At 35.0% G+C, this 25,484-nt stretch overlaps 2 protein-coding genes across 3 annotated transcripts in view; one reads left to right on the forward strand and one right to left on the reverse strand.

The window, feature by feature from the left end:
- Positions 1-3,027, reverse strand: part of LOC125648018 (methylthioribulose-1-phosphate dehydratase-like) — a 10,386-nt gene extending 7,359 nt beyond the window's left edge. Inside the window, exons 1-2 of one of the 2 annotated variants that reach the window (XM_048874907.2) lie at positions 2,932-3,027; positions 505-599 (exon numbers count right to left, since the gene is read on the reverse strand). In XM_048874907.2, coding sequence (XP_048730864.1) covers positions 505-599; positions 2,932-2,952 — 116 coding nt within the window. In that variant the 5' untranslated portion in view covers positions 2,953-3,027. The remainder of the gene's footprint in view (positions 1-504; positions 600-2,931) is intronic. The other variant, XM_048874908.2, reaches the window with a different exon arrangement.
- A 10,716-nt stretch (positions 3,028-13,743) lies between these two features.
- On the forward strand, positions 13,744-22,349 carry LOC125648209 (FMRF-amide neuropeptides-like). The gene is made up of 2 exons (XM_048875171.2): positions 13,744-13,954; positions 20,247-22,349. The coding sequence occupies exon 2, from the start codon at positions 20,256-20,258 to the stop codon at positions 21,600-21,602; it is 1,347 nt and encodes a 448-aa protein (XP_048731128.1). The 5' UTR covers positions 13,744-13,954; positions 20,247-20,255; the 3' UTR covers positions 21,603-22,349.
- The last annotated feature ends 3,135 nt before the right edge of the window (positions 22,350-25,484 follow it).

Genomic DNA, 25,484 nt, shown 5'->3' on the forward strand with positions numbered 1-25,484 from the left:
TTAATTGGACAATGCAATAAAGCAACAATTACTGGTGTGCAGTGTGATACTGAACACTGCCATTTTGTTGTTTTTGCAAGTTGTTCGTTTAATATTCACGTGATCAACGTACAAGTTATATTGACAATTACAAGTATAGTTATCGTTCTTTACGAAATAAACAAACCACAATGTCCAAACACTTACTTTATGTGCTATTTTGTTTTCATTATTTTGATGGTAAATTGAAGCAAATATGATGTTTAGAATATCTAAATCCAACATCCTGTTTAATGTGACTTATAAAAAGTCTACAAGCCCATCGTACTTCCTGATTTTTAGTTTTCACTGACCCAACCGTAAAATTCACTGGCCTCGGTCTTCGGACCACTGAGTTTTCGTGAAGACTGCTTGTGAATTTATGTTCTCGTGATTTGACATATATGAATCCTTTCGTGATATAAAATATTCGCGTAAAATAAGGAATCTACAGTACTTGCTACTACAAGGATTTACTGTACTGACCCATCTTTGATGCTGATGCCTCCTCCAGTGCCTGTAACCCAGCCCAAATCATAAAACTGTCGTAAAAGGGCAGGAATAAGATTCCGTGGGTGCTCCTGTATAAATACATCAATATAAAAACGTGATAAAAATAAATGTGTTGGAGCGACAAGAATCCCCTGCTCAAGGGCCATAACTCTTTATCCAACCAGACCCATATAAGTAGTGTTAAGTACTTGACCCGCAAATTCTCATGATATAAATCTATATCTCAAATTTAAATTCAAAATGTCCATGCACATACCAAATTTCAGCTGAATATGTGCATGTGTAGCAGAGATAATAAACAAATACTGAAATATGACAGAAAAGGGTATGCCCTCATTAAAAAGTGGGGACATAAAGTCTTTCAAAATATTTTGAAAATATTTTCACTATTTCAACAGCAAAGGAGTTATTGCCCTTAACAACATTTTAAAAATATAAATACATATAATCAATTATCTATAGAAAAAATTAAACTATAATTTCAGTATCAGATAGTTTACCAGATGTTTTATTATACCAAGTGAATAAAATTCCACCCCAAGACATATTTCTCCCATGCACAAATTTAATTATATATAGATTTTGCAAAAAACCGATCACATTCATCATGAGGGTAGAGCCACCTTAAACATATACTATTTGTGTAGCAGAGACTAATTGCCTCTGCTGAGAATTGAACCCGGAGCCTCTGGCAGAACATTCCAATGCTGTAACTCTTATATATCTAATAGCACTATCACATTGTTCCCTCCAGAGAGAGAGAGGTGTACCAAGTCAACTGTCTCAGAATACCAGTGCCTGTGGGGCGAATTCCAATTTTAAATAAAAAACCTTCCATAAGTTTCTATCACCAGCTGACATCAATTACATGGGTGTTTTTGGAACGAATCACTTTCCAAAAAATAAAATCCAATGACTGGTGACCATCACCCTGATGTGTATTAGGGGCTGACCATGACTGGTGATTGTCATTGAGGTCTGCAAAATAAGTATAAAACTACTGACCACACCTTTTTATTGAGCTCAATAATTGAATCATGGATTAGTTGAACCCTCGTCATTAATAATCATATTGTTGCTCACTCTAAATGAGTATTATTGTGAGCTGATGACGACTGTCTAAAGTCAAATCCGGTCAACCAAATAAATTTGAAATAGCATTCTGGTGATGTGTTGGTGATCTGTTTTTTATCTTTAGTTTTTACTTTAATTGGATGCAGACTCTATTGAATACACATGGTACCCACTCATGAGAATCCTCCGAAATTTTAACCTCATGGTGTTGGTCTCCAGTTTTTTAACTTTGTATTAATACATATAATATTAATTAATCAAATCAAAGATGTTTATTTCAGCTGAGGGATGCATTAATTCTATTGAAGATCAGTCGATCTTCAATCAGTTAAGAACATGGATATCTTAATCTGGCATCCATGAATCTAAAAGTTCCTTTCCTGGAGTAAATTATTACATAAATTTATATTTCATATCAATAATGATGGTAGACTTCAGCAATAAATGTAAAGAACATGAATATACATATTTCAACTGTTACTGGAATATCAGCAGCTTGTACCGATGACGTAGTATCAAGGTATGAGTCACCAATACCTGCTTTAACTCCTGTATCACATCAAGGGTATTAAACTGATGCCTAATTTCTTTTTCATTAATTGTTTAGATACTTACAGGCCATTTGTATAAATGTTAATTGCTGCTCCCCGGGGTGCATGTCATTGCAGATCAATAAATTCTAAGACTATTTTGCTGAAGCATCAACAGTACATAGATGTAATCGACAAAATGTGAACAGATCAATTCCAATTTGAACATCAAAAGATAGAATATCTTGACCAAGTTAAAGAGATACACATGTAATCTGTTACATTCTACAGGACGCAAGCAAACCAATTGGTTTGATCGACGAATTCTAAACTGTGAGGATGATATCATTAGTTCAGATAAGATAAGTTTATTCCAATTTTGAGCCCAGAGGGCATTACAGCAAGACAGCTTATAAAGAAGGAAATTTCAAAAAAGTTTATAACATTAACTACAGATTACATATTCTCCGATTTCATATTCTGATATTTCTCCGAGTAGGTCACAGGGTTTGCTCAGATTGTGTCTAAACAGTAGTAGCCTTGGTGCATTTCTGGAGATGCATGGTATATGTATAACCACAGGGGCTCGTCACGAAATTTTTGTCTTAATAAAATTTGACATCGTCTATTATAGAATAGAGAGGGTCAATTCGTGACGAGCCCCTGTGGTATAACAGTGAAAAGTGACAGTATTTGAAAATGTCATTTGTCAGCCAAATATCAATCTTAATCTACTGTACAAAATAATGCGGTTATTGCATAAACATTATAGGGACAAATTTGACAAAGAAAATACCTCGGGATACCGTTTATCCATTTAGTGCAGTGTCAAATTGCAAAACAGGCAAGGTGAAATTGAAACTGAAAGTAAACAACGTGCTAAATTATACCTAAAAAAGAAACCAATAAGAACGGGGGGAAATTATCCGGATTCCATAAATTGCCTTTTCAGGGCACTCGAGACGTTATCTGTTTTTGTCCGTCGTCGTACGCCTGTCGCAAACTTTTGAACATTTTCAGCTTTTTCTCTGGAAAGACAGAGCCAGTTTTGGTATGTAACATCTATATGTCATGGATCTTGCAAGTCTCGGATCCGCAGGGCCTCCCTGGGGCGTAAGGGGTTTGGTCAAAACCATCAAAATTAATATAATCTTTAAAAGCATTCTTTATTCCTGGACATCAAGCAGTCAAACTATTAAGATGATTATAATAAGCAATATATCCTTTACTAAATCTGAAATCCAGGGTGGGGCTAAGTTGGACTTATGAAAGGTGAAGATACGAACAGTGATCAATCTCATTTAAATCCGATAAGCAATGCAAAGCAAAGCAATACTTATCTCAGAAAATCGTCTTTACTTCTGGATGTCAAAAGGCAAAATGTTTGCATGGTTATAATGAGCAATGAGCACTATACAAAAACTGTGAAAGTCATAACCCCTGGGTTCGGGCCTTAGGGTGGGACAAAGTTGGTCATATGAAAATGCATACGTACATGTAATTTAGACAATTGTCTTTACTTCAGGGCACCACTCTCGTGCGAGGCAAACTGTTGGCACGATCATAATTAACAATGAGCCCTCTACTAAAACTGAAATTAATTACCCTAGGTTCAAGCTCTTCGGGGTGAGATTAAGTTGGTCATATATCACCGTATACAACGTCACACTCGAGCGGTCGTAACTGTGGATCACGAGGGCTCGATCGGCTCCGGAGCGGAGAAAATGCAGTATCACCGAGTATAAGATCGATTTTCTCATAAAATACACCATATTTCTGCAATCATATTGCAGATATATATTGATCATTCAAATTTGTCACTGAATTTCAAAAACCCGTACTTATCTCACACACTTCGTTCGCGTTTCATGAGTAGATCTACAAAGTTGAAATTGATGATTTAAACCCACCTTTCTCGGTCATTTCATTTCCTTGCCTACTTGATTGTATGTATACCCCGATACCATGATTGTTGATGATTATATCGCCCTTTTACTTACATTTTCACAAAATCGTAGCCTACCAATTGCAATCTAATTAAAATTAGATCTTCCATCCACTCCCCAGTTTTCGATACGTGTTTAATTAGATTGCTACCAATTGGAAAAGTGTCGCATGAGGGGTCAAATCTGGCATCCCAGGAGGACTATGCCCCCATGCGTTTTACTGTACATATCATTAGGCTTTAAAGTTTGACCTTTGGGCTGATAAACATGAATTTTGTCAAGATCCCTATAATGATACATATTTGTCAGTTTTCTTTTCATATTTCAGAATAAAATATGATGCGAAAGAAGTCAAATCTTTCAACGAATAGTATGAAAAAGTGCAAACTTTTAAGCTCCTATACATGTAACCATCGAATCCATGTCTTGTACTCAAATCGCCTTCAAGCATACTTGTACACAATTGGAAGGACTAACGCCAAAACGAAAAAAAATATATATACCAAGAAGTACATCCACATTTAGCGAAAAGGAAAGTTTGTAACATCAAAGACATCATTTCCACATTATCAAAGTCCTCCTCGTGATCAAACAAATCAAAGCTTGTGGGGATCCGGGTTAGAATAGATCCTCAGTACCCCCTTGCTTGTCGTAAGAAGCGACTAAATGGAGGTCCATCGGATGAGACCGCAAAAACCGAGACCCCGTGTCACAGCAGGTGTGGCACGATAAAGATAGAGAGCCCTCATGATCCACAGTGACGACTCCTCGAATGTGACGTTGTATATGGTGTATATTGAATATGCATTATATCTTAGCAAAATCTTTATTAAATTAAACTTTGTACATGATAGAAGTATACGAGGGCCTCGTATCTTTCAGGGAATTTTAAAAAAACCAACCCAAAAACTGGTAAACTATTGATAGTGAAAAAGTTTATATTTTCCATAGGAAATCAATTTGTTATTTATAATTTTAAAATATTGTTAGGGACAATAACTCTTATGCTGGTATTTTATCTTCTGTATGTCTATTATACAATGCTTTCCCTAATATCCACAATAAAATATTTATAAATAAGCGGTTTTTCTGAACTGTTCACATGTAAAATTTGCCATTGACACAAATTTTTATCTGTTTTAATCATTCTGTTTTACTAAAATGAATGATTTTCTTATGTTGAACTATACGTCTGCTTTTGTATTTCTGATATCTTATAAAGGTGGCAACATACACATTTTCTTTGGTTATTAATCAAATTAAACTATATTGAGTTGAAATTGATCAAGTTTTTCCACTTTCAGCCATTAATATTGATATCGAGCTGAAGGCCACAGCAAGGTTTTTTCTTCTTATGTAGAAGCTTTTGATTAAATTCTGCTTCGTAAGAATATAAAAACAGTTTAGCTAATAAAGGAGCACAATTTGTGTGGATGGGAATTCCAACAGAATGTTGGAAGACCTGATCACCAAAGACTACGAAATTATTGTCGATGAGGAACTCCAGTATGAAAGGTGAAGATAACGAACATTGATCAATCTTATAACTCCTATAAGCAATACAAAATAGAGAGTTGGGCAAACACGGACCCCTGGATATACCAGAGGTGGGATCAGGTGCCTAGGAGGAGTAAGCATCCCCTGTCGACCAGTCACAACCGCCGTGAGTCCTATATCTTGATCAGATGAGTTATCCTTAGTCCAAATTAGTGTGCATGCCAATAACGGCCTAACAATTGCTATGAAACACGTCAGACAGCATTTAACCCAATGATAGGTTGTATTGGTAAACTAGATCGTTACAAGGACCATAGAATTTGTGAAATGCTGACTTTAAACGAGACTGTTGAAACCCCTGCACCATCAACTTATTTGTCAGTAGCCTGCTTCAATTAAAAAACTTACCATAAGGAGAACAAGCTCTTGCGTATCGAATCAATTGAGAGATATAAACACCTTATGCAAGTGATAATGGAATATTGGTACATAAATATGGAAAGTTGACGATGAAGAAGCTGAAATCATCCCGTTTGTCATAGAGTTGAGTTGTTAGTTTGCCGTTAATGTATATTTTAATCTTTTTAATAATATCAATTTGAGAGTACTTGTGCATAGAATCAGAGTGGTGTTTAACAAAATTTTTTTTGAATGACTGATCATAAAATATGAATATTTCCCTCTTCCCTTTTTATTGAAGAAACAACTTTCTTTGGTGGCAAAAATCTATGATGGAATACATGACTGATCTTTTTATGAGGAAGAATGTTGGTTATGTTGAAGGCATCTATTCCGTTGTCATTTGCGGACTGTATCTAGCTAACAACTCTGTTTGTCAAATGAGTTTTGGGAATTTGTCCTTGCTCTTAGAAAGTAATAGTAGAGTAGATGCGGCGGTTTCGTGTGACTAACCTTTGAAAGTATGAAGTTGATGAAAGCTGGATGTCATACGAGAGTCCCATTCATAAGTATTCTTGGATATGGACATTTCCTGCGAACTTGATGGAATAGTGGAAAGTGTTCGCAATCTTGATAAGATTGTTGAGACATTCACGATCGTCAACCCACTTCATGTCAATGTCATCTACGAAACGTAACCAATTAAAAAGTTTAGATTGTAAATAGAGTTGGAGGCTAAGTTCCAATCTCCCTGTAAAGATGTTGGCATACGATGGTACCATTTTAGTTTCCCATGGACGTGTCACTGATTTGCAGGTGGTTTCCATCGATGAAAATGAAATTATCAAAAACTTGAGGACATGATAAAGAAACATAAAGAGTGATTCAGCTGAAGGATATTAAACTCTCAATAATCCTCGACATTCTCATCTATGGCACTGACTATTGGACGGTCTGGCATGTCTTGTTAGTGGGTTGTATACAGTAAATAAGAAGTTTCAGAATCAAAGAGAGTGGCACTGGAAACATTCAAAACCAGGTATGCGTCTGTCATGTTTTTGTGATTGGTCGTGATAGGATTTCTGCGTTTGAAGCGTCTACAGCGAGTCTTCTCAGTGTTAGCATTGGATTGTTGACTATGTCTCTTTAAGCTTCATTGCTTCTGTCATGGACTGGTGTCGCGATGGAATTTCTTCTTCTGGATGTTTTTCAGATCGGCCCTGAGAACCATGTTGTAAGTTGTGATAATCCGTTAGGCCTCTTAAAATCTGTTGGTGTGATTTGAAGGCGAAGAGCGCCCTTATATAGAAGCTACTCAATGTCGAATTTTCGCAAACCTTCAGGAAATTGAACTATTCCTTGATAATCAACATGAAGTAAGGGCAAACAAAACTCACAGATTAATTTCAAATAGAAATCTTAAGTAGACTAATAAATTCATTCCATTCTTCCAATGTTGTAAATTTTGTAAAGCAATAAACTGATAACGAACAAGGCAATCGGATCTGGTTTATACTCTGCTGCTGTAATCGGGATGAAGATGTGAAGTAAAGCTTCCAATATGGTTGACATTTTCCGATTTCGCTCAATTTGAATTTTGTTTATATCAAAAGTAACCTGCACTTCATGCACCAGAAGGTTGGGGGTAAATCCTTGATATGGATGGAAGGATCTTGAAATTTAATTTATTAATTCAGAGATGTGCATTGCATACATACCTGCATTTTCATCTTAGTAAAAATTTAGGGGCGGGTTAATTGAAAATGATTAATAGTTTTATAGCTATCCAAATTCTATTAAATTGTATTCTTTGAATGAATCAAGTATTAGTGGATGGAAAAACAATAACGTCGAATTGTTGAAGACACTGAGCACTTTATATTCCACTATAGAATTACAAAGAAAGTGATGGAGGAAATGAGAAATTGTTTATTACTAGGAGAACCATACTATTTGGTTGGTTGGTTGTATATTGTTTAATACCCTGCTCGACAATCTTTAACTCATGAAAATACCAGAGGTGGGATCAGGTGTGTAGGAGAAGTAAGCACCCCCTATCAACCGATCACAACCGGTTATATCATGCAAGGTGAAGATAACGAACAGTGATCAATCTCATAACTCCTATAAGCAATACAAATAAATAGTTGGGCAAACACGAACCCCTGGACACACCAGAGGTGGGATCAGGTGCCTAGGAGGAGCAAGCATCCCCTGTTGACCGGTCACACCCGCCGTGAGCCCTATATCCTGATCAGGTAAACGGAGTTATCCGCAGTCAAAATCAATGTGCCAAGAACGGCTTAACAATCGGTATGAAATACGTCAGACAGCATTTGACCCAATGCGAGGTTGTATTGACGAACTAGATCGTTATAACGACCATAGAATTTGCGAAATGCTGACTTCAATCGAGACTGTACTATCAACTTGTTTGTCAGTAGCTTACCTCGATTTAAAAACTGACTATACGCAGAACAAGCTCTTGCAATATCGAATCAGTTGAGATATGTAAACACCATATGCAGGTGATAATGGAATATTGCTACATAAATATGGGAAGTTGACGGTGGAGAAGCTGAAATCATCCCGTTTGTCATACAGTTGAGTTGTCAGTTTGCCGTTAATTCTACTTTCAATAAAATATCTAAGTATGAAGCAGAAGTGGACGACTCTGTGGTGTCCTTTATTTCGAGCTCACAGGGATATATCAAATCGACATATGAATGAAAGTTATTATTATTAATAGACAAAACGTCATCGATATATCTAAAAGTCGAATTGAAGGTCACAGCGAGAGATTTTTTCTTCTCACGTAGAAGTTTTTGAATAAATTCTGCTTCACATGAATATAAAAACAGGTCAGCTAACAAAGGAGCACAATTCGTGCCCATGGGAATTCCAACAGATTGTTGGAAGACCTGATCACCAAAGACCACGAAGATATTGTCAATGAGGAACTCTAGCATATTTTTTATTTCAACTTCAGAGTATTTGTGCGTGGAATCAGAGTGGTGTTTAACAAAGCAAGTTTTTGAATGACTGATCACTAGATATGAATATTTCCGTTTTCCGTTTTTGTTGAAGAAGCAACTGTCTATGATGTCAAAAAGTCTAGTCTTTAATTTATCGTGAGGAATGGTCGTGTATAGTGTTGAAAAGTCATAGGTTTTAATGCTATTGATTTGGGAAAAATTCTGTGATTTCAAATTTACTAAAAGTTCTTTAGAATTTTTTAGAATCCACATTTGATTAACACCACTTCTGGCATATGTAGTCGCACAGTAAGTTTGAAGTTTCTCCTTCACAGCTGTTAACATTTTCGTGAGGAGCAAAGATAGGGGCTTGGTAGAGCACTTACTGGATCCAGCAATGTATCTTTGTTTGTAAGGGTTTTTATGTAGTTTAGGAATCCAGTATAGGTACGGTAACTCATAGTCATTCGACCCATTGACTGGGATATTAAATGTGTCTAAAACTGAGGCATGGTTTTGAAGAATTTCATCCTTTGAAAGGGCAGTTGGAGTATTAGTACGATCACCAAAAGTGGAATTAATGCCAAGTTCGTTGAAAATACAATTGTAATAATGAGCCTTACAAACAAAGACAATGTTGTTACTAACTTTGTCAGCTGGAACCAAAACATATTCATCATGTAACCTATCTAATTCTTTTATCACCTCTGGTTTACTAAACACAGAAGGATAGATGGTACGTACTTTTGTTTTCATGTGTCTAATGCGGGATTTTAATATTCCTCTTATGCCTTTAACCCATTCTGACAATGTATCAAGTTCTTCTTTTTCATATTTAGCCCATCGTTTGGCATAATCTTCGACAGAATTCATAATAGAGATGAAGTTCTGTCGCCAATTAAAAGACCGAGGTTCTCTGTATTTTGGACCTTTTAGAATAAGTGATTTGGGGTCCTCATTTTCAACTATATCAACATCACCAGTAATGACATGTCCAGCTGGACTATAGTTGAAAGAAGATGAAGAACAAGAACACGTTGGTGGATTACGTATAAGATGGTCTATATCTAGGCACTGCAAAGGTTTATAATTAAAAAGTTTGGATGCAATAGTAGAAGTATAGCTGTAGGAAATACAGGGTGTATACTTGAACTTCAGATAAGTTGGAATACACGACTGGACCCTTTTATGGCGAAGAATGTTGCTTATGTTGACGGCATCTATTCCTTTGTTTGTAAATTGAAGCTTAAGGAACTGGTGGTATGATTTGGAAGGAATATCATCCATGGTTCGTGCTGGTTTAAAGAGCCTGTGATGGGCAACATCCATAATCATAGAGTTCAGTCTATATTAAGGTGTTGAAAAATCCAAGTATAGACTAGCTGTAGCTTCTTCAAATAACGTGTGTAAAACTCTCAATGGAACAGAGTAAAGTTTTGTACGAATATGATGTGGACCTAATTGTCTGTTGACGCAACGCAAAAGTGAATCAAACGTGACATCATTTATACTTGGTCTTTTATATGAATGATGCCCATGACTGCGTTTCCGTCTTTGGTCACACACACACACACACACACACACACACACACACACACACACACACACACACACACACATATATATATATATATAATCTCTAAAGATGTTTACAGCTGATTTTTTTAATTTAGAATTTACTTCGAAATAAGAGACCTTTATATATATATATATATATATATATATATATATATATATATGTCTCTCAACTGATTCGAAACGCATGAGCTTGTACTGTGTATGACCAGCTTTTAAATCTACTGACAAAAACGTTGATGTTACAGGGGTTTCAACATTCTCGTGTAAAGTCAGCATTTCGCAAATTCTCTGATCGTTATAACGATTTAGTTTGCCTATAAAAACAGCTGTAGTTCTCCTGTCCTATTTTTTTCATTAGAGGTGCAGGTGTGATGCTATTAACGTTAATATAAGTCCTTCACAGTGTCACGATTAAATATTCTGACCACTCTCGATCTTACAAAATGTAACAATCGTGTCTATGAAAATCACGTACCTACATAAAACACCAAAAACGTCCACCAGAAAGTCGCCTATTTTGGAGAGCATGTCGTCGATTTTCGCCTCAAATTCCTTCACAACCTATGCTTTTATCTTTTTTCTTCTGTCGATCACATATTTGTTGACTTGACTTGTGGTAATATCCAATTCAACCCACGGCATACGCATTCTAAATCACACGTCAAGATTTAACTAGAAATTCAGTCTACTTGTGATTTGCTCCGACGGTGGGACAACAGTTACATAACGTACTCTGTTTTAATGCTGTTTGCCATGTCATACACACATTTCAGACTATTGTAATCCGTTGAAATAAAAAATGCGAGTTAGTCACCAGTGTAAACACAATATGACTTCAAGCGCACGCGTAACCACTATTAGAACAGTAGCAAATCATCTATCAGAGCAAAATCAGCGAATGTAAAGTCATTTGACGGCTCTGTAATCAGCATTTGAATTCACCAAGACCATCAAAGTTATAGGATTTCAAAACTGAATAGTTTGTTATGGAAAGTAACCTTCATCGCCCTCGCTTGCGCTCGTATTAAGTTGCTTTTTATTTCAATCAATCGAAAGATGTCTTAAAGTTTTTATCATACCACGACAACGTATGTAGATAACCTCGAATCGTCAAGGAAACTCACACACACATTTTAAATTGCTACATTGTACTCATATTCAGGAAACTTACTGTCATCGATGTAGTTCAATATTTACGCTGAACGTCGTTATGCCCAGAGTTGTCATTGGCATCACTATAATTATATTGTAAGATGTTGTCATTGGCGTCAAGATAATTATATAGTAAGTTTCTAAAATACTAAAAATAGAATAGGAAGACTGCGTTTCAATGTGTTTATTTTACAGTTAAAATTGGAGTAAATCTAAATAGCAGAATCCCTGTATTGTTGTACAAACACTTCATGTTCAGTTGGTAAATCATCAACAAATTTACTGCCTGTTTTGATTCCATGTTCTTTATGTACACGGTTAGTCAATAATATCACTTTAATATAACGGTGTTTTCTCTCTACATTTACATAATGTCTGCTTCTGATTGAGTACTCTGCATTTCATTGAACGATCGGGTACCTTCTACGTCATTATAAATTGAATTACTATGGTATTGTGTAAATATATAGTATAAATGACTGTAGATGTTATATACTTGTGTAGATAAGCTTTATAGTAAAAGCATTGGTTGCCCCTTTTAATCATTCTGCACTATTAACACGGAATCACGTCATGAAGAAGAATTAAAACGCATTTACGCATGATCTATATCTCAAAACTGACAATTCATGGATTCAAAATGCCTCAGAACTTTCCTAGCGACGGAAATTGTGATATTTTCATTGGATAGCTTGTGTGTTTATTTAGAGGCAATTTTATGGTATGATGACATGGCTAGACCAACTATTGTGTCAAATTCGCGTTCATTTCCGCAGCTTTGTGGTTGCGATTTGTCGTGGGTATTTTATATGATAAGGTGTTAATAGCATTGTACATACAATGACTTACTGTAAAATCTCATGCTTAGAAACATTGTTATTTCAAAGAAATTATCTATTCCATGACCATATGAAATCACATTATCTTGCATCTCCCTAATGATGCCGGTCTCCTAATTTATTTCCATGATATATTTTTTTCTAGATCCAATGATAATATATCCGAGCTGAACATATCACATTTCTTTGCTAATCCAGGAAAAGTGTGTAAAATATTGTTGTCCTGCTTTGCGATACAATGGCACCATCCTTAATTGACTGATGTAGTCATTTGATGTAGTTCTGGAGCTGTTAAAACCTTTTAATGATAAGACTTGCATTATGAAACAAAAACAAGAAAACACAATCCTAGAACCAGTTAGTTATTCTTTATTTTAAATGAATTTACAGGATTAGCGTTTCCCTCACTGCATTTGACGGTCTATATATCCCAGTGAAATAAAACAGTTGTCGTAGAAACCAGGTAAAAATATATTACGTACCTGTACACTTACAAAAAGTAAGTACATGTTTTCTTAAGTGGAGAGGTTGTTCTAATTGAAAGGAAATGCAGAATTTGTGTATTCAATGGAAATAAGATATATTTTATCGCTATTTTCTTGCATTGTACTTGATATATTCGATATTATTCACAAGAATATGGAGCAACTCTCATATTGTTTACGAAATTACTGGGTGAAGAATGCATACAAATTTACTATTATGAGAAGCAAATTGAAGAAAACGCATCTGTAGCAGACATATTGCTATGTTTTTGGGATTTTCTACTATCCATCACAACTTAAAATATTTGATAATTATCATGTACAGACATAAAACTAAATTGGCAGACTAATGTGTTGTACATTTTTCTCACAATTTCCAGTTAACGCATTTGCTTCCTCAATACTTCAAATCTCAATAGCGTTTGTATGCGTCTGGACACACTATTTTAAAAAAATATGATTAGAAGTTCAAATTTGTTCATTTATAGAATTGTAGATATTTTTCGTTCGGTTGCAAAACATAAGACAAGTTGATTTCGCTAAATCTGGCTCAGTATAATGACTGACTACAAATCAAAGCACGGTGTGGTCATCCTCGGTAGCATGTAAGTTTCTTAAGGACCATATGTGATTAATGACTAAATATGACATTTTGATCTTAAACATGAGAAGCCCAATGCCTAAGTAAGCTACACCTTTAATTGATTAAATCGATGCCGTCAATGCTCCAAAGCGCTTTGCTTGTGGTTCAGTTGCTGGGCCAAATCCGATCACGGCGCATTAATTCGAGGCTCATACCTGCCGACGTCAGAGAACCGTGATCAGCACGATTTATCACCGGAACATATATCCTTAAATTTTCATTTGAATCCGAGAAACAGTGTAGACACGAGAGACCACCAGAAGATCTAAAGTCTGAGAGGACAGATTTATAGACCGTACAGAAAAGTGAGTACCTGAAATTTTCTCAGAAATTTACAATCATCTAAATAATTTGAAAAAAAAATTCCAGTATTCCTGTATGTTTGTAAAATCAAATCAAATATAAATGAACAGTTCTTTTCTCAATCTTCATTGTAATTGGGGAAAAAATCCATTGTCACTATGAAATTCTTTAAACATAACATCATTCAATGCAACTATACACTTCAAGATAAACTTCAAACGTTTTTACAGTTCAGTTCACTTTGTTCACTTAAATATGAGGTACAAGAAATACTGAACAGAATGAATAATGAGATATAAAGATCAGAAGTAAAAAGGAAAGGGTGCATGTATTGCAGGTATACAGAAAAGTAATAGAGAAACAACCAAATCACAGATTTTAAGAATATGCATGAACAGTTTTTCAAACGACTTATCAGTTTCTGAACTCAGATGGGAAAATTCTATTACGTTTGGAAAATAATTTTTTCCAAAGTAGTTTTTACGTAAATCTGACAGACTTTACTCTCTGAAACATAATGGAATTCGTCAGGATGTTGCCTAGAATTAGAAAGAGTACATACCCTGTCATTAAAGATATCCATGTCCATCTGCCCATCACCACTAGGAGCCGATGATTTGATGTTCGAAATTTAATACGAAATTTTCTAAATTCCTGAGGTAAACTATTTATTCAAATTCTTAATTTTTTATTTATAAATATGACTCTAGAAGATCTTATAATATCCCTGTATCACTTTTGTATAAAATGGTGTCTTGGTCTTTGCCAGAGTAATCTATTTGATATTCATACAACACAAAAATTACCTGATCATCCTCATGGGTGGAGTATGCTATATATAGAGTAAATACATGGCTCTTTTGTATCTTCAACAGAGTATTGGGTTAATGAATGTATTGACAAAATGAATTAAATTTAATTATATTGCTTAATAATTTCAACCAGTAAGAAATGACTCTGGTATGAATTGTAACAAAAAGAGAAAAACGGCCAGCTTCGCCATATACCTTGGAGTATGACTTTTAAAATGAAACACATCCTTAAACATTTAGAGTGTATTTGTTCAATGATATCGAGGTTGAAAAGAAAACGTTCTCTAACATGGCCAGTGATTGTTATCCATTCTTTCGTTTCCTTAATCAAAATATGAAACCTTAGCTATCAATAATACTTTTAAAGATTACATTGGCCCGTATTTACATAGTTCGTTCTAATGTTGATTTTCCATACATTTGTTTTAACAAAAGTTTTAATTTGATGCTTTATTACATCTTTTGTAACAAATGTTTTCTTTTGATGTTTTATTTATTAAAAACCGGTGATAGAAAAAACCCCACACCAAACCCCAACTAATGATTGCTCAGTTTGCAATCTACGTTATCATTTAAAGTCTTAACACAAAATGTATTTGTTTAATCGATAAGTATGTTTATCAAATAATAATTAAAACATCTTTTTGTTACATGAATGTTCTAGTCAAAACAATACCTGAATTGTTAGAAGTAGCTTTTAAACTGTTTAAGGTGAAACTGTCGTTGGATTCTATCAGTGTTTCAAGAAAACGTGTGATCTCTGTCTCGTAATACCGGGAGTATGGTTAGATCGTCTGTTTGAGTACAGAACAAGGTACCATGTCATTGTAACAGAAGGACGGTGATCAATACTGTTTTACCTATAGAGTGCCAGTTTAATTGAAAAGCAAATTTTGACCAAGGTCTGGTAATACTTTGAACACTTTTATTGTTAGAACAATATCTTTGAAGAACAAATAGTTATCGTGTTTCCATGTTTTGAAAGCGAGATGTTTCAGCGATGTCAGGACTTCAATTATTAGTCAATGTCCTTATCTCACATGTCTTTTATACTCTTGTGTCTGATTTTGAGAACAAAAATGACGAATAAAATTTACAATATGAAATTAATAATGTCTATCCTTGGGTGACTATCATATCGCAAAGATGTACCAGAAGATCAAAATGTGAGTAAGTTGTAAAAATCACGTACATGTATGCGACAGATACAATTAAAAAGTATAAAACTCCTAATTCTGACGGTATCAGGTTCAGAATTGCTTATTCTTTGACAGATAAATCTTGTATGACGTTATATTAAAAACAAAACCAATCTCTACATATACGATGTAATTTACAATACTGCCATTTATTATCAATCCATATTACAACACATGCTGCTGTCTTGTCACTAATGCCCGTGTTCCACATAAATCAGAAGAAATTAACCATTCTAATATGTTGGTAATGAACAAGTACAGGAATCATTGATGATGGTTTGTAATATTTGAAGACAAAATGGGGAAAAAATAAGATTATCTTGAAACTCAGGCAACAATTCTCTCATTGTACATATAACCACTGCCGATCCTGAGGATCGAACTAGGATCGCAGCGGAAGCCAGCCATTATGACGATGTAGAGTATCTGTTTAACCACTACGTAATCGGAAGCCCAATAGTTTTCCAGGAAGGCGTATTTTTTAACACACATGTACTCTTAATGAAATCTTATGTGCTTTAGTAAATACTACTTCAGAAATAGTGAAATGCATTTACCAATCACAGATACATGTAAATACGAGTACATGTACTTTTATATTTTATGAAAAAAGGCTTTCCATTGCAATAGAGAAAACAAATGTTTGTTAACAAGAGTTTAAAGATATTTTGAAATTGTGTCAAATTCATTTATTTCATTTTCTTTTGAGTCCTCAAACTGAAATGGAATTCCATATAACAAGAATATAGGTTACATTCTTTTGTAAAACACATACATGTATACTATTTTCAATTAAATAGTGCAGAACCGCTTTAACAATGATATCATTAACAGATTAATACTCTATTGATCCATTTAATACCTTGTATTTTTACCTTATAAACAATTCAAACACCCGGGTGAATTTGCAGAATTCTAATGCTTTCATCTGCCCAAGAGATTTTTCCGATATCATAATGATCGTGTAAAGTAGATATCTATTTCCATGGGTGGTGTTAACTATTCAAGCTCCGACTAGCATTAATTGTAATAACCGGGTATTAGACCGGCTCTTCCGGACATACATGAGGATACCGGAAAGATGGCACATAAGAACAGCAAAGTCTGCGCGCCCGATTACATAGAGAACAGTATCAATCCATACATGCGCGGCTGTGATCGGAGTCTTGTCAGTAGTCCCTCTGTTTGACATCAGATTTATAATCAAAAATATTGAAAGTTTTCTGCTCTGTGCAGTAACAATTAAAGCTCGTTTGTTAGTGTCTTGTTTTTACATGAAAATTAATATATTACGTTGAATTTATATTTCCCTTTTTTAACTGTATGTAAAATGGGATGCTTTATATTTTATGAGTAGTTGTAAACATGCAATTGGGACTAAATCGCCGTTTAATGTCAATTTGCAGTTCAGTCTAGTCTCAAAAGCATGGAATGGTATACAAGAGGTACAAAATAACTATTTGCATATGTGCAATGATATAAGCGTCAAATTAGAAGTTAATGAGGAGAGCAGACAATATCATTAATGATTAATTTTCAAAATAAACACACAGAGCTTTATTTGTTCAGAATTGCTAGAGGAGATGGGTTCACAAAATATTTTTGCATTTCGTGCAGAACAATATTTCGCATCTAAAAAATCTTTGCGTAATTTACTCAACGCTTTATACTCCAAAATATAATTAAATTCATCCATTTCATTACAGTTGCATATGGAACAATACTCACTTTCAATATTATTCCATCTTCCTATTTCAATTTGGAGATGATAATTAGTAGTTCTAAACTTTACAAATGTTTTTGTCAATTTTTTGGTAACAGAGTTTAATACGGCTCACACACAAATTTAGTCTTGTAAATTGTATATGATACCTCTTTGGGAATTCAAAAATACCCTCCTGCCATTTTTGTAAAACAATTAACCTTTGTTTAACAGTTGTCTTAATCCACATTGCATTGAAATTGTTTGATTCATGTTCAGGCCATAAGTTTGAAAGTCAACATTTATCTAAAGTATTTTTAAAAAGTAAATTTTTTTTTACTTTACTAAATGAACCGACTTCTGGAAAATAGTAAGGTTTTTGCTTTGCTAATATTCACAGTAAGTTTCTATTGTTTACAATAGTTTTTAAGCAAGTTTCTTGTAAGTCATTGGCGGGCTCTGCTAAATTGACAGTGTTATCTTCGTAGAACAAGTTAAACATCTTCATATATAAAACGATTTCTCCTTTAATATCTTCAGAAATTTTAGTTAAATCAACTTCCCATATTTACAATGTACGTAGCAATATTCAATTATCACCTGCATATGGTGTTTATATCATTCAACTGATTCTATACGCAAGAATTTGTTCTGCAGTTTTTATCGAGGTAGGCTACTGCAAAGCAAGTTGATGGTACAGAGATTTCAACAGTTTCGTGTAAAGTCAGCATTTCGCAAATTCTATGGTCGTTATAACGATCTAGTTTGCCATTACAACCTGTGATTGGTTGCTGTTTGCCGTGTTATATACTAATTGTTAGATTGTTCTTTACACACTGATTTTCACTACAGTTAATCCGTTTGCCTGATCAGGATATAGGGCTCACGGTGGGTGAAACCGGTCGACATTGAATGCTTACTCCTCCTGGACACTTGGTCCCATCTCTGGTATATTCAGAGGTCCGTGTTTGCCCATCTCTCAATTTTGAATTCCTAATAGGAGTTATGAGATTGATTACTGTTCGTTATTTGCAGCTTTTCATGATGAACAACTACAAAGTTCAACTATTGTTATGGTTGACGGACGTTTATAAGAACTACATACATATAACGGGGTTTTCCTGCGGTTGTAAGCTTTTTGCAATTTTCTAGCTCATTTTTAGCGAAATTTATTTTAAAGAACATGGAGATCCAAGCCATAAAATATAAGCAGTATAGCACATGTATTAGTTCCTTATTTGTAAAACGTTTTACTGTTCTCTGAAACAATTAACAGCCTTAGTAGTTTAATTACTTCCCAATCTAAGAAGTGCTATCTGTACATTTTATGTGTACCTTTGACATTAAAACACCGTATTCGGATTGCAGACACATATGGGTGCAAACGTAGCTATTGACAATTTGGCGGCATGATACTAAAGTGCTAAAATTATCACACCCTGCTGATAAAAATGAACCAAAAAATAAAATAAACAACAAAAAACCGCTATATGATATACCCGTACTTTTCCTGTTATGCTTTCATATTTTGATATGAAACAAGAGTTGTTATAGCTATTTGCATCAGAAACATGTTCGTGGTTTTACGTTATGTTATCAAATATTGACATGAAACATGCTGTGTAGCATTATTGAATAACTATAGATCTCGTTTGTTTTTAATTAAAATTTACTCACTTTTACAACATCCCTTTGCATAGATTCATTTTCCGCATTTGATTGTTATGTTTTAAGATATTGATATATAAATCACCGTGTAGCTTTCTATAGAACAACTGAAGACAATATTTCACTTTCACTACGAATAACCCACCTTTCAAAGGGTTTTCTGCGATAAGGGAACATTTAGTGGATCTGTATTGCTGTAGCCATATTCTCATAATACTTGTCAAAGTTAATTAATTTGTAGTGCTTTATCAAAGCTAGTGAATACTTAAGTAAATTTCATATGATACCGTACATATGTTTAAATATACATATGCTTATTATAAAGGAAAATGTCAATTGCATAATAAATCATACAAAACGAAAGAAATCTTTAAAAAAGCCCACGTAAATGACATTCATTCCAAATATCTGGCAACATGTATTAGTGTTTCTCGAATTCATTCATTATCTGGTATATGTTTAGTATTCCGGGAAACAGGCACAATATGTAATTGTATGTCAAGAAATAATGCATCAGATGGCTTGCATTCGTCCTACCAGCTATGATTTATGCTTTTATGATGCCTTATGAAGGTTTAACCTATCCAGTGACGATTTTTGAAATCGTTGCTACATTTGTCATTTAGCAGGACAATATTTTGCACTTAATTGAATTTCATGTATGCAATGGGAAATCTTTATGTGTTCTTTGAACTGAAAACTTACTGGAACTTTTCTTTTCAAAATATGTTTGAATCATTTTTAAGCAATCATTGTAAACAAGTAAATGCAAGTAAAGCATAACAAAAAACATAATACACAGTGTTCCTTTGAAAAAGGACATTAGTTCTAAAGTTATTTATAATTTGAAAATGTGCAACACTACAGAAGCAATGCTTTATTTTCTTAAAATTTTGCCTTTATTCATTTTCAGGCAATAAGTATGCTGGGGCATCATCAGGTTATCATTCTGGTGTTATTCTATCTTCACAACATATATGCTGAAATCGACGAAAATAACGTTATTCATCCAGTTAAAACAGTAGAAAGTGCCAAAGAAATTCATGAAGAGAAACCACAATATTTTGTCAAAGCCGCTGATAAGAGAGGCAGTGGATTTTTCCGTATCGGAAAAAGTGCGTCAAGAGATGAAGTAAGTGATGATAAAATAGAGAAGAGCTATAAATTGAACGATGATAATAGCTTGGCAAAAGTTGGCAGTTATATTCCTGAGGGCATTGGGTTAATCCAGGTTGTAAAAGATGGATCTGAGTCACCTATCTATATTCCTGTAGAAATGAGATCCGAAAATGATGAAACAGCAAACAATGGAGACAAAAGAGCATCTGGATTCTTTAGAATTGGCAAAAGCATAAACGATTTAGGACAGAAAAGAAATTTCTTCAGAATAGGGAAATCTCTGGATCCGGACACAAAAGACAAAAAAGCCAGCGGATTTTTTAGAATTGGCAGAACACCCAGCAATGAGAAAAGAGCCAAAGGATTTTTTCGAATAGGAAAAAGCTTAAATGATTTGAATGAAAAGCGAGCTTCTGGCTTTTTTAGGATTGGGAAAAGTAACACAGATGATAAAAGGGCTAAAGGATTTTTCAGAATAGGTAAAAGCAAAGGATTTTTTCGAATTGGTAAAGCAGCTCCTTTGGAAGGCGAGAAGAAGGCAAGTGGATTTTTTCGTATCGGAAGAAATTTACCGACAGATATGAGCAAAAAATCGAGCGGGTTTTTTCGTATCGGAAAGAGTATTGATAGAGAGGAAGGTGATAAAAGAACCAGTGGTTTCTTTAGAATCGGCAAGAGTTGTTCAGGGGATACAAAAAGAGCTGGAAGGTTTTTCCGCATAGGAAAAAGTCTATCCGAAAATGACACCGCCAAAAACACCGAGAACGAAAATACTTCATCGTCCCCCAATCAAAAATCAAATGATCAGACAGAAGAAAGTAAGAGAGCGGGACGATTCTTCAGAATAGGTAAAAGAAACAAGAACAGAATCACAAAGAGAAGTTCTGGTAACGATGTTTCATCGTACGAACAAATCCATGACATTCCACACCCACAGGAAATCAAAAGAGGTTACTTTAGAATAGGCAAGGTGCCTGCATCATCTTTCATGAGAATCGGTCGTCAGCATTTCCTACAGTCCCTGGTAAATGACCCTTTATACCGTGATGGTAGAATCCGGCAGAAATCTTTTATGAGGATTGGGAAAAGGAGTGCAAACGATAGATACTTTGATACAGACCAGGCAGCACCGAGCGAACACATTCTCTAAAGTATTTTGTAACAACGAAAAGAAAGGACTGAATAAACTTTATTTTTAAACAAAGATACAATTCAAGACTCAATCATTTGGCAAAGATTAGGGGGGGAAAGGGACGTGAATAAATCCGAAAATGCAGTAAAATATTGATAAGACTTAAAGGAGCCCGATGGAAAATATGTTGTTAAAGTGATTTATACATGTATAAACTCAAAGATAATAGGCCCATCCTGAGCGAAGTAATGCTAATATGTCAAATATCTTTCAAGATTACCGATGCTAATTTTGTGTTGTGATCTTGCCGTGGTTTGCGTGTGATGAAATGAGACACCGTGAAACGTTCCGAAAATGAAATAGTATCTTTAGTACATTTCTCGTGAAATGACATCTGATGAATAAATTAAACTTTATTTTGCTGATTGGCATATGATCAATGTGGGAAATGAAAAAAAACCCTGAATGTTAACACCATTAATTTGCTTTAGTACCCATGAGACAGTTTCGTACTATTGTTGAAACCATGTTAAATGTTTATGTTACTATGTAATAAAATCAATTATTTGCAGCAATTTTTGCAATTTTGATAATTCCGTGTTGTATCATTGAAAGATGCAATTGTAATGTGTGATAGCATTTTATTTTAACGATATTTGTACAAAGGATTATTTTTGGAGAAAAATTGCTTTTTGAAATTGTTATTGACGATAGTGTTCTGAAATAAAGATATAATTACGTACAGTAATTACAGTTTTCAAAACAGTTTTTTTTTGTTTAAATCTATTTGGAAGCATTAATGATTCAGAAATATATTGCTTTGGGGGATTAAATAAGACTGATCGAGGATCCACCAGTCACTGTTAGTATGAATATTCCATAATTTGGAATTAAATATATGATGTAAAGTTCAAACACAGCTCCTCCATTTTCTTTCAAACTGTTGCATGATGTTTGATAGTATAGTTTCAGTGCTGAAGTAACCCACAAAGATACTCGATTATACCTTATTTCTGTGTATGAATTGCGTTGTATCCTATCAATATATTTCAGGAGTAGAAAATGAAAACCTTTTCTATCATTTTCGGAAGCTTTAGATAGAAATAAAGTGCACCGCCACGGCACATGATACGCCCGTCACATATTGTTAACAGTATAGATTGTACCCATTAAAACATTTTTTTATATATCAACTTAATTAAATGTCACAGTAACCTTAAAGTAGGATGCGACACACCTTCTACCTAAGATGCATTAGTTGACCAATTTTGGTGATTCTAGGTCTAATAGTTTTCAAGTTATGAGCCGGACAAGTTTTTGCCATATATGGCCACATCTTCTTAATGAAAAGTCACAGTGACCTGGTTTTAATGTGCGACACACCTTCTACCCAAGATGTATCTACAGACAAAGTTTGATGATTCTAGGCCTTGTAGTATTTAAGTTACGGGTCGGACACGAAAAAGCTAACAGACGGACGGACAGACGGATATCTTCTTAATGAAAAGTTACAGTGACCTGGTTTTAATGTGCGACACACCTTCTACCCAAGATGTATCTACACACAAAGTTTGATGATTCTAGGCCTTGTAGTATTTAAGTTACGGGTCGAACACGAAAAAGCTAACAGACGGACGGACAGACGGACAGACGGACGGACATGAACGCCATACCATAATACGTCCCGTCTTAAGACGGGCGTATAAAAAATCATTCTCAAAATGTGTTTAATATTTTCATTTAAAGAGCTAACTGTACAATAAAGGTAAAACATTTGCTTTATGATTTCTCTGTGGTCAAAATCACTTGATTCACTTGTGTTGTTTCCAATAGCAACCTCTATAGAAACAAAACAGGAATAGGAAGTTTTCCGGAAAAGTTTAGCTCTGTTATCTGAATAACATTACCTCTGTCAACAGAATATGAAAAGTCACGGTGTAAGAATGTACACAAAGATCGATAGCCGTGCAATGTATATAAATGGTGGACAAATTCTTTTTTATCAAACAAGCAATCTCTTTTCGCCAAGTAACGATGCTTTATATATGGTAACTGAAGTGTATTTGGAAGACATATCGAATGAATTTAATAAAAGTCCCAAAGATACCTTGTTATAGAGTATTACACAATATTTCACTTCCTTGTACAATTTTGAGGGATCAAGATATGGATTTGAAACATTTTTTACTTCACAAAAAGTATATATTCATATAATGTTCAGCGTTGTAACAATGGATGTTCTTCATTGTGACAAAAGACCTAGGTGTTTAAGTTCTCATCCGAAATGAGTACAAAACTATCACTTCTAAATGCCGAATGCTTAGAAAAGCAACCACTTCCTATAGGTTGACGCAGCCAAAGTACGAGCAGGTTTCCAACCCACGGCCTCCCGGTCTCGAAGCGAACACTCTAACCATGAAGCCACCACAACGGGACATTTATGTTTGTTTAGATGTTGCTTTGAGTGTTTTTCAAGAGGTTTCAGCGGTCGTGGTAGCTCATTAGTAGAGCGTTCGCATCGTCACCGGGAAGCCGAGAGTTCGAACCCCGCTCGTGTCATGACCGCGTCAAAGCTAAGACGTAAACATAGGTAGTGATTGCTCCTTCACGAAACGCTTGGCATTTAGAAAAAGTGATAAGATAACGAACAGTTATCAATCTCATAAGTCCTATAAGGAACACAGAATGAAGTTAGGCAAACACGGACCATTGGACTCACCAGAGGTTGAATAAGGTGCCTTGGAGATGTAAGCATCCCCCTGTCGACCAGTCACACCGCCAGGAGCCCTAAATCTTGATCAGATAAACGGAATAATCCGTAGTCAGTCAAAGTCATTGTGTAAAAAACGGTCTAACAATTGGTATGAAACGGGTCAGATAGCATTTGACCAAATGACAGGTTATATTGGCAAACTAGATCGTTATAACGACCATAGCATTTGCGAAATGGTGACTTTACACGAGATTGTTGAAAACCATGTAACATCAACTTGTTTGTCAGTATCCTGCCTCGATTTAAAAACTGATAATATGCAGAACAAATTGTTGCGTATCCAATCAGTTAAGAGATATAAACACCATCTGCAGGTGATAATGGAATAAATGTCGGAAGTAAACGATAGAGATCTTACAGTCATCCTGTTTGACATAAAGTTGAATTGTTAGTTTGCCGCTAACATGAAAGGTGAAGATAACGAACAGTGAGCAACACAATATAGAGGGTTGGGGAAACACGGACCCCTGGACACACCAGAGTTGGGACCAGGTGTCCAGGAGGAGTAAGCATCCCCTGTTGACCGGTCACACCCGCCGTTAGCCCTATATCTTGCAAGATATTTTTTTTCTCATGCAGAAGCTTTTGAATAAACTCTGCTTCATCAGAATATAACAAGAGTACCGCAAACGGTACATAATACGCCCGTGAAATGCTTACATAGGGTCTTTTTCTTGTGCTATAATTTGTATAACTTTGCTTCAGATATTATCAGCTATCATGAGGCTGTGACAAACTTTCTTATAAACAAAGGGTCTTAGCTTAAAAATCTAGATTTCCTCAAAATGGACCAAGTTCAACAACCTGTAATTTTTTCAAAATGGAAGAAAATCAAAGTCCTTCCCAGATGCACATCTTCAATACTCATACCAACACTCCACAAAATAAGAAGGTCCTCACTTGAAAACTGTGGGAGGAGTAGGGCAGACAAATTATGTACCCTCCGTAGAATATTAATTTCCAAAAAGACTAAGTTTAACAACCTGTAATTTTCTCAAAAATTGTAGAAAATCAAACTCCATCACACATGCACATCTTCAATACCCATACAAACACTCCACAAAATAAGAGATGTTTGTAAAACACATATGCCCCCCATGGTGCAAAATTGAAAAGGGTTATACCCA

The sequence above is a fragment of the Ostrea edulis genome, chromosome 6, assembly GCF_947568905.1.
Source record: "Ostrea edulis chromosome 6, xbOstEdul1.1, whole genome shotgun sequence".
NCBI classification, from domain to species: Eukaryota; Metazoa; Mollusca; class Bivalvia; order Ostreida; family Ostreidae; genus Ostrea; species Ostrea edulis.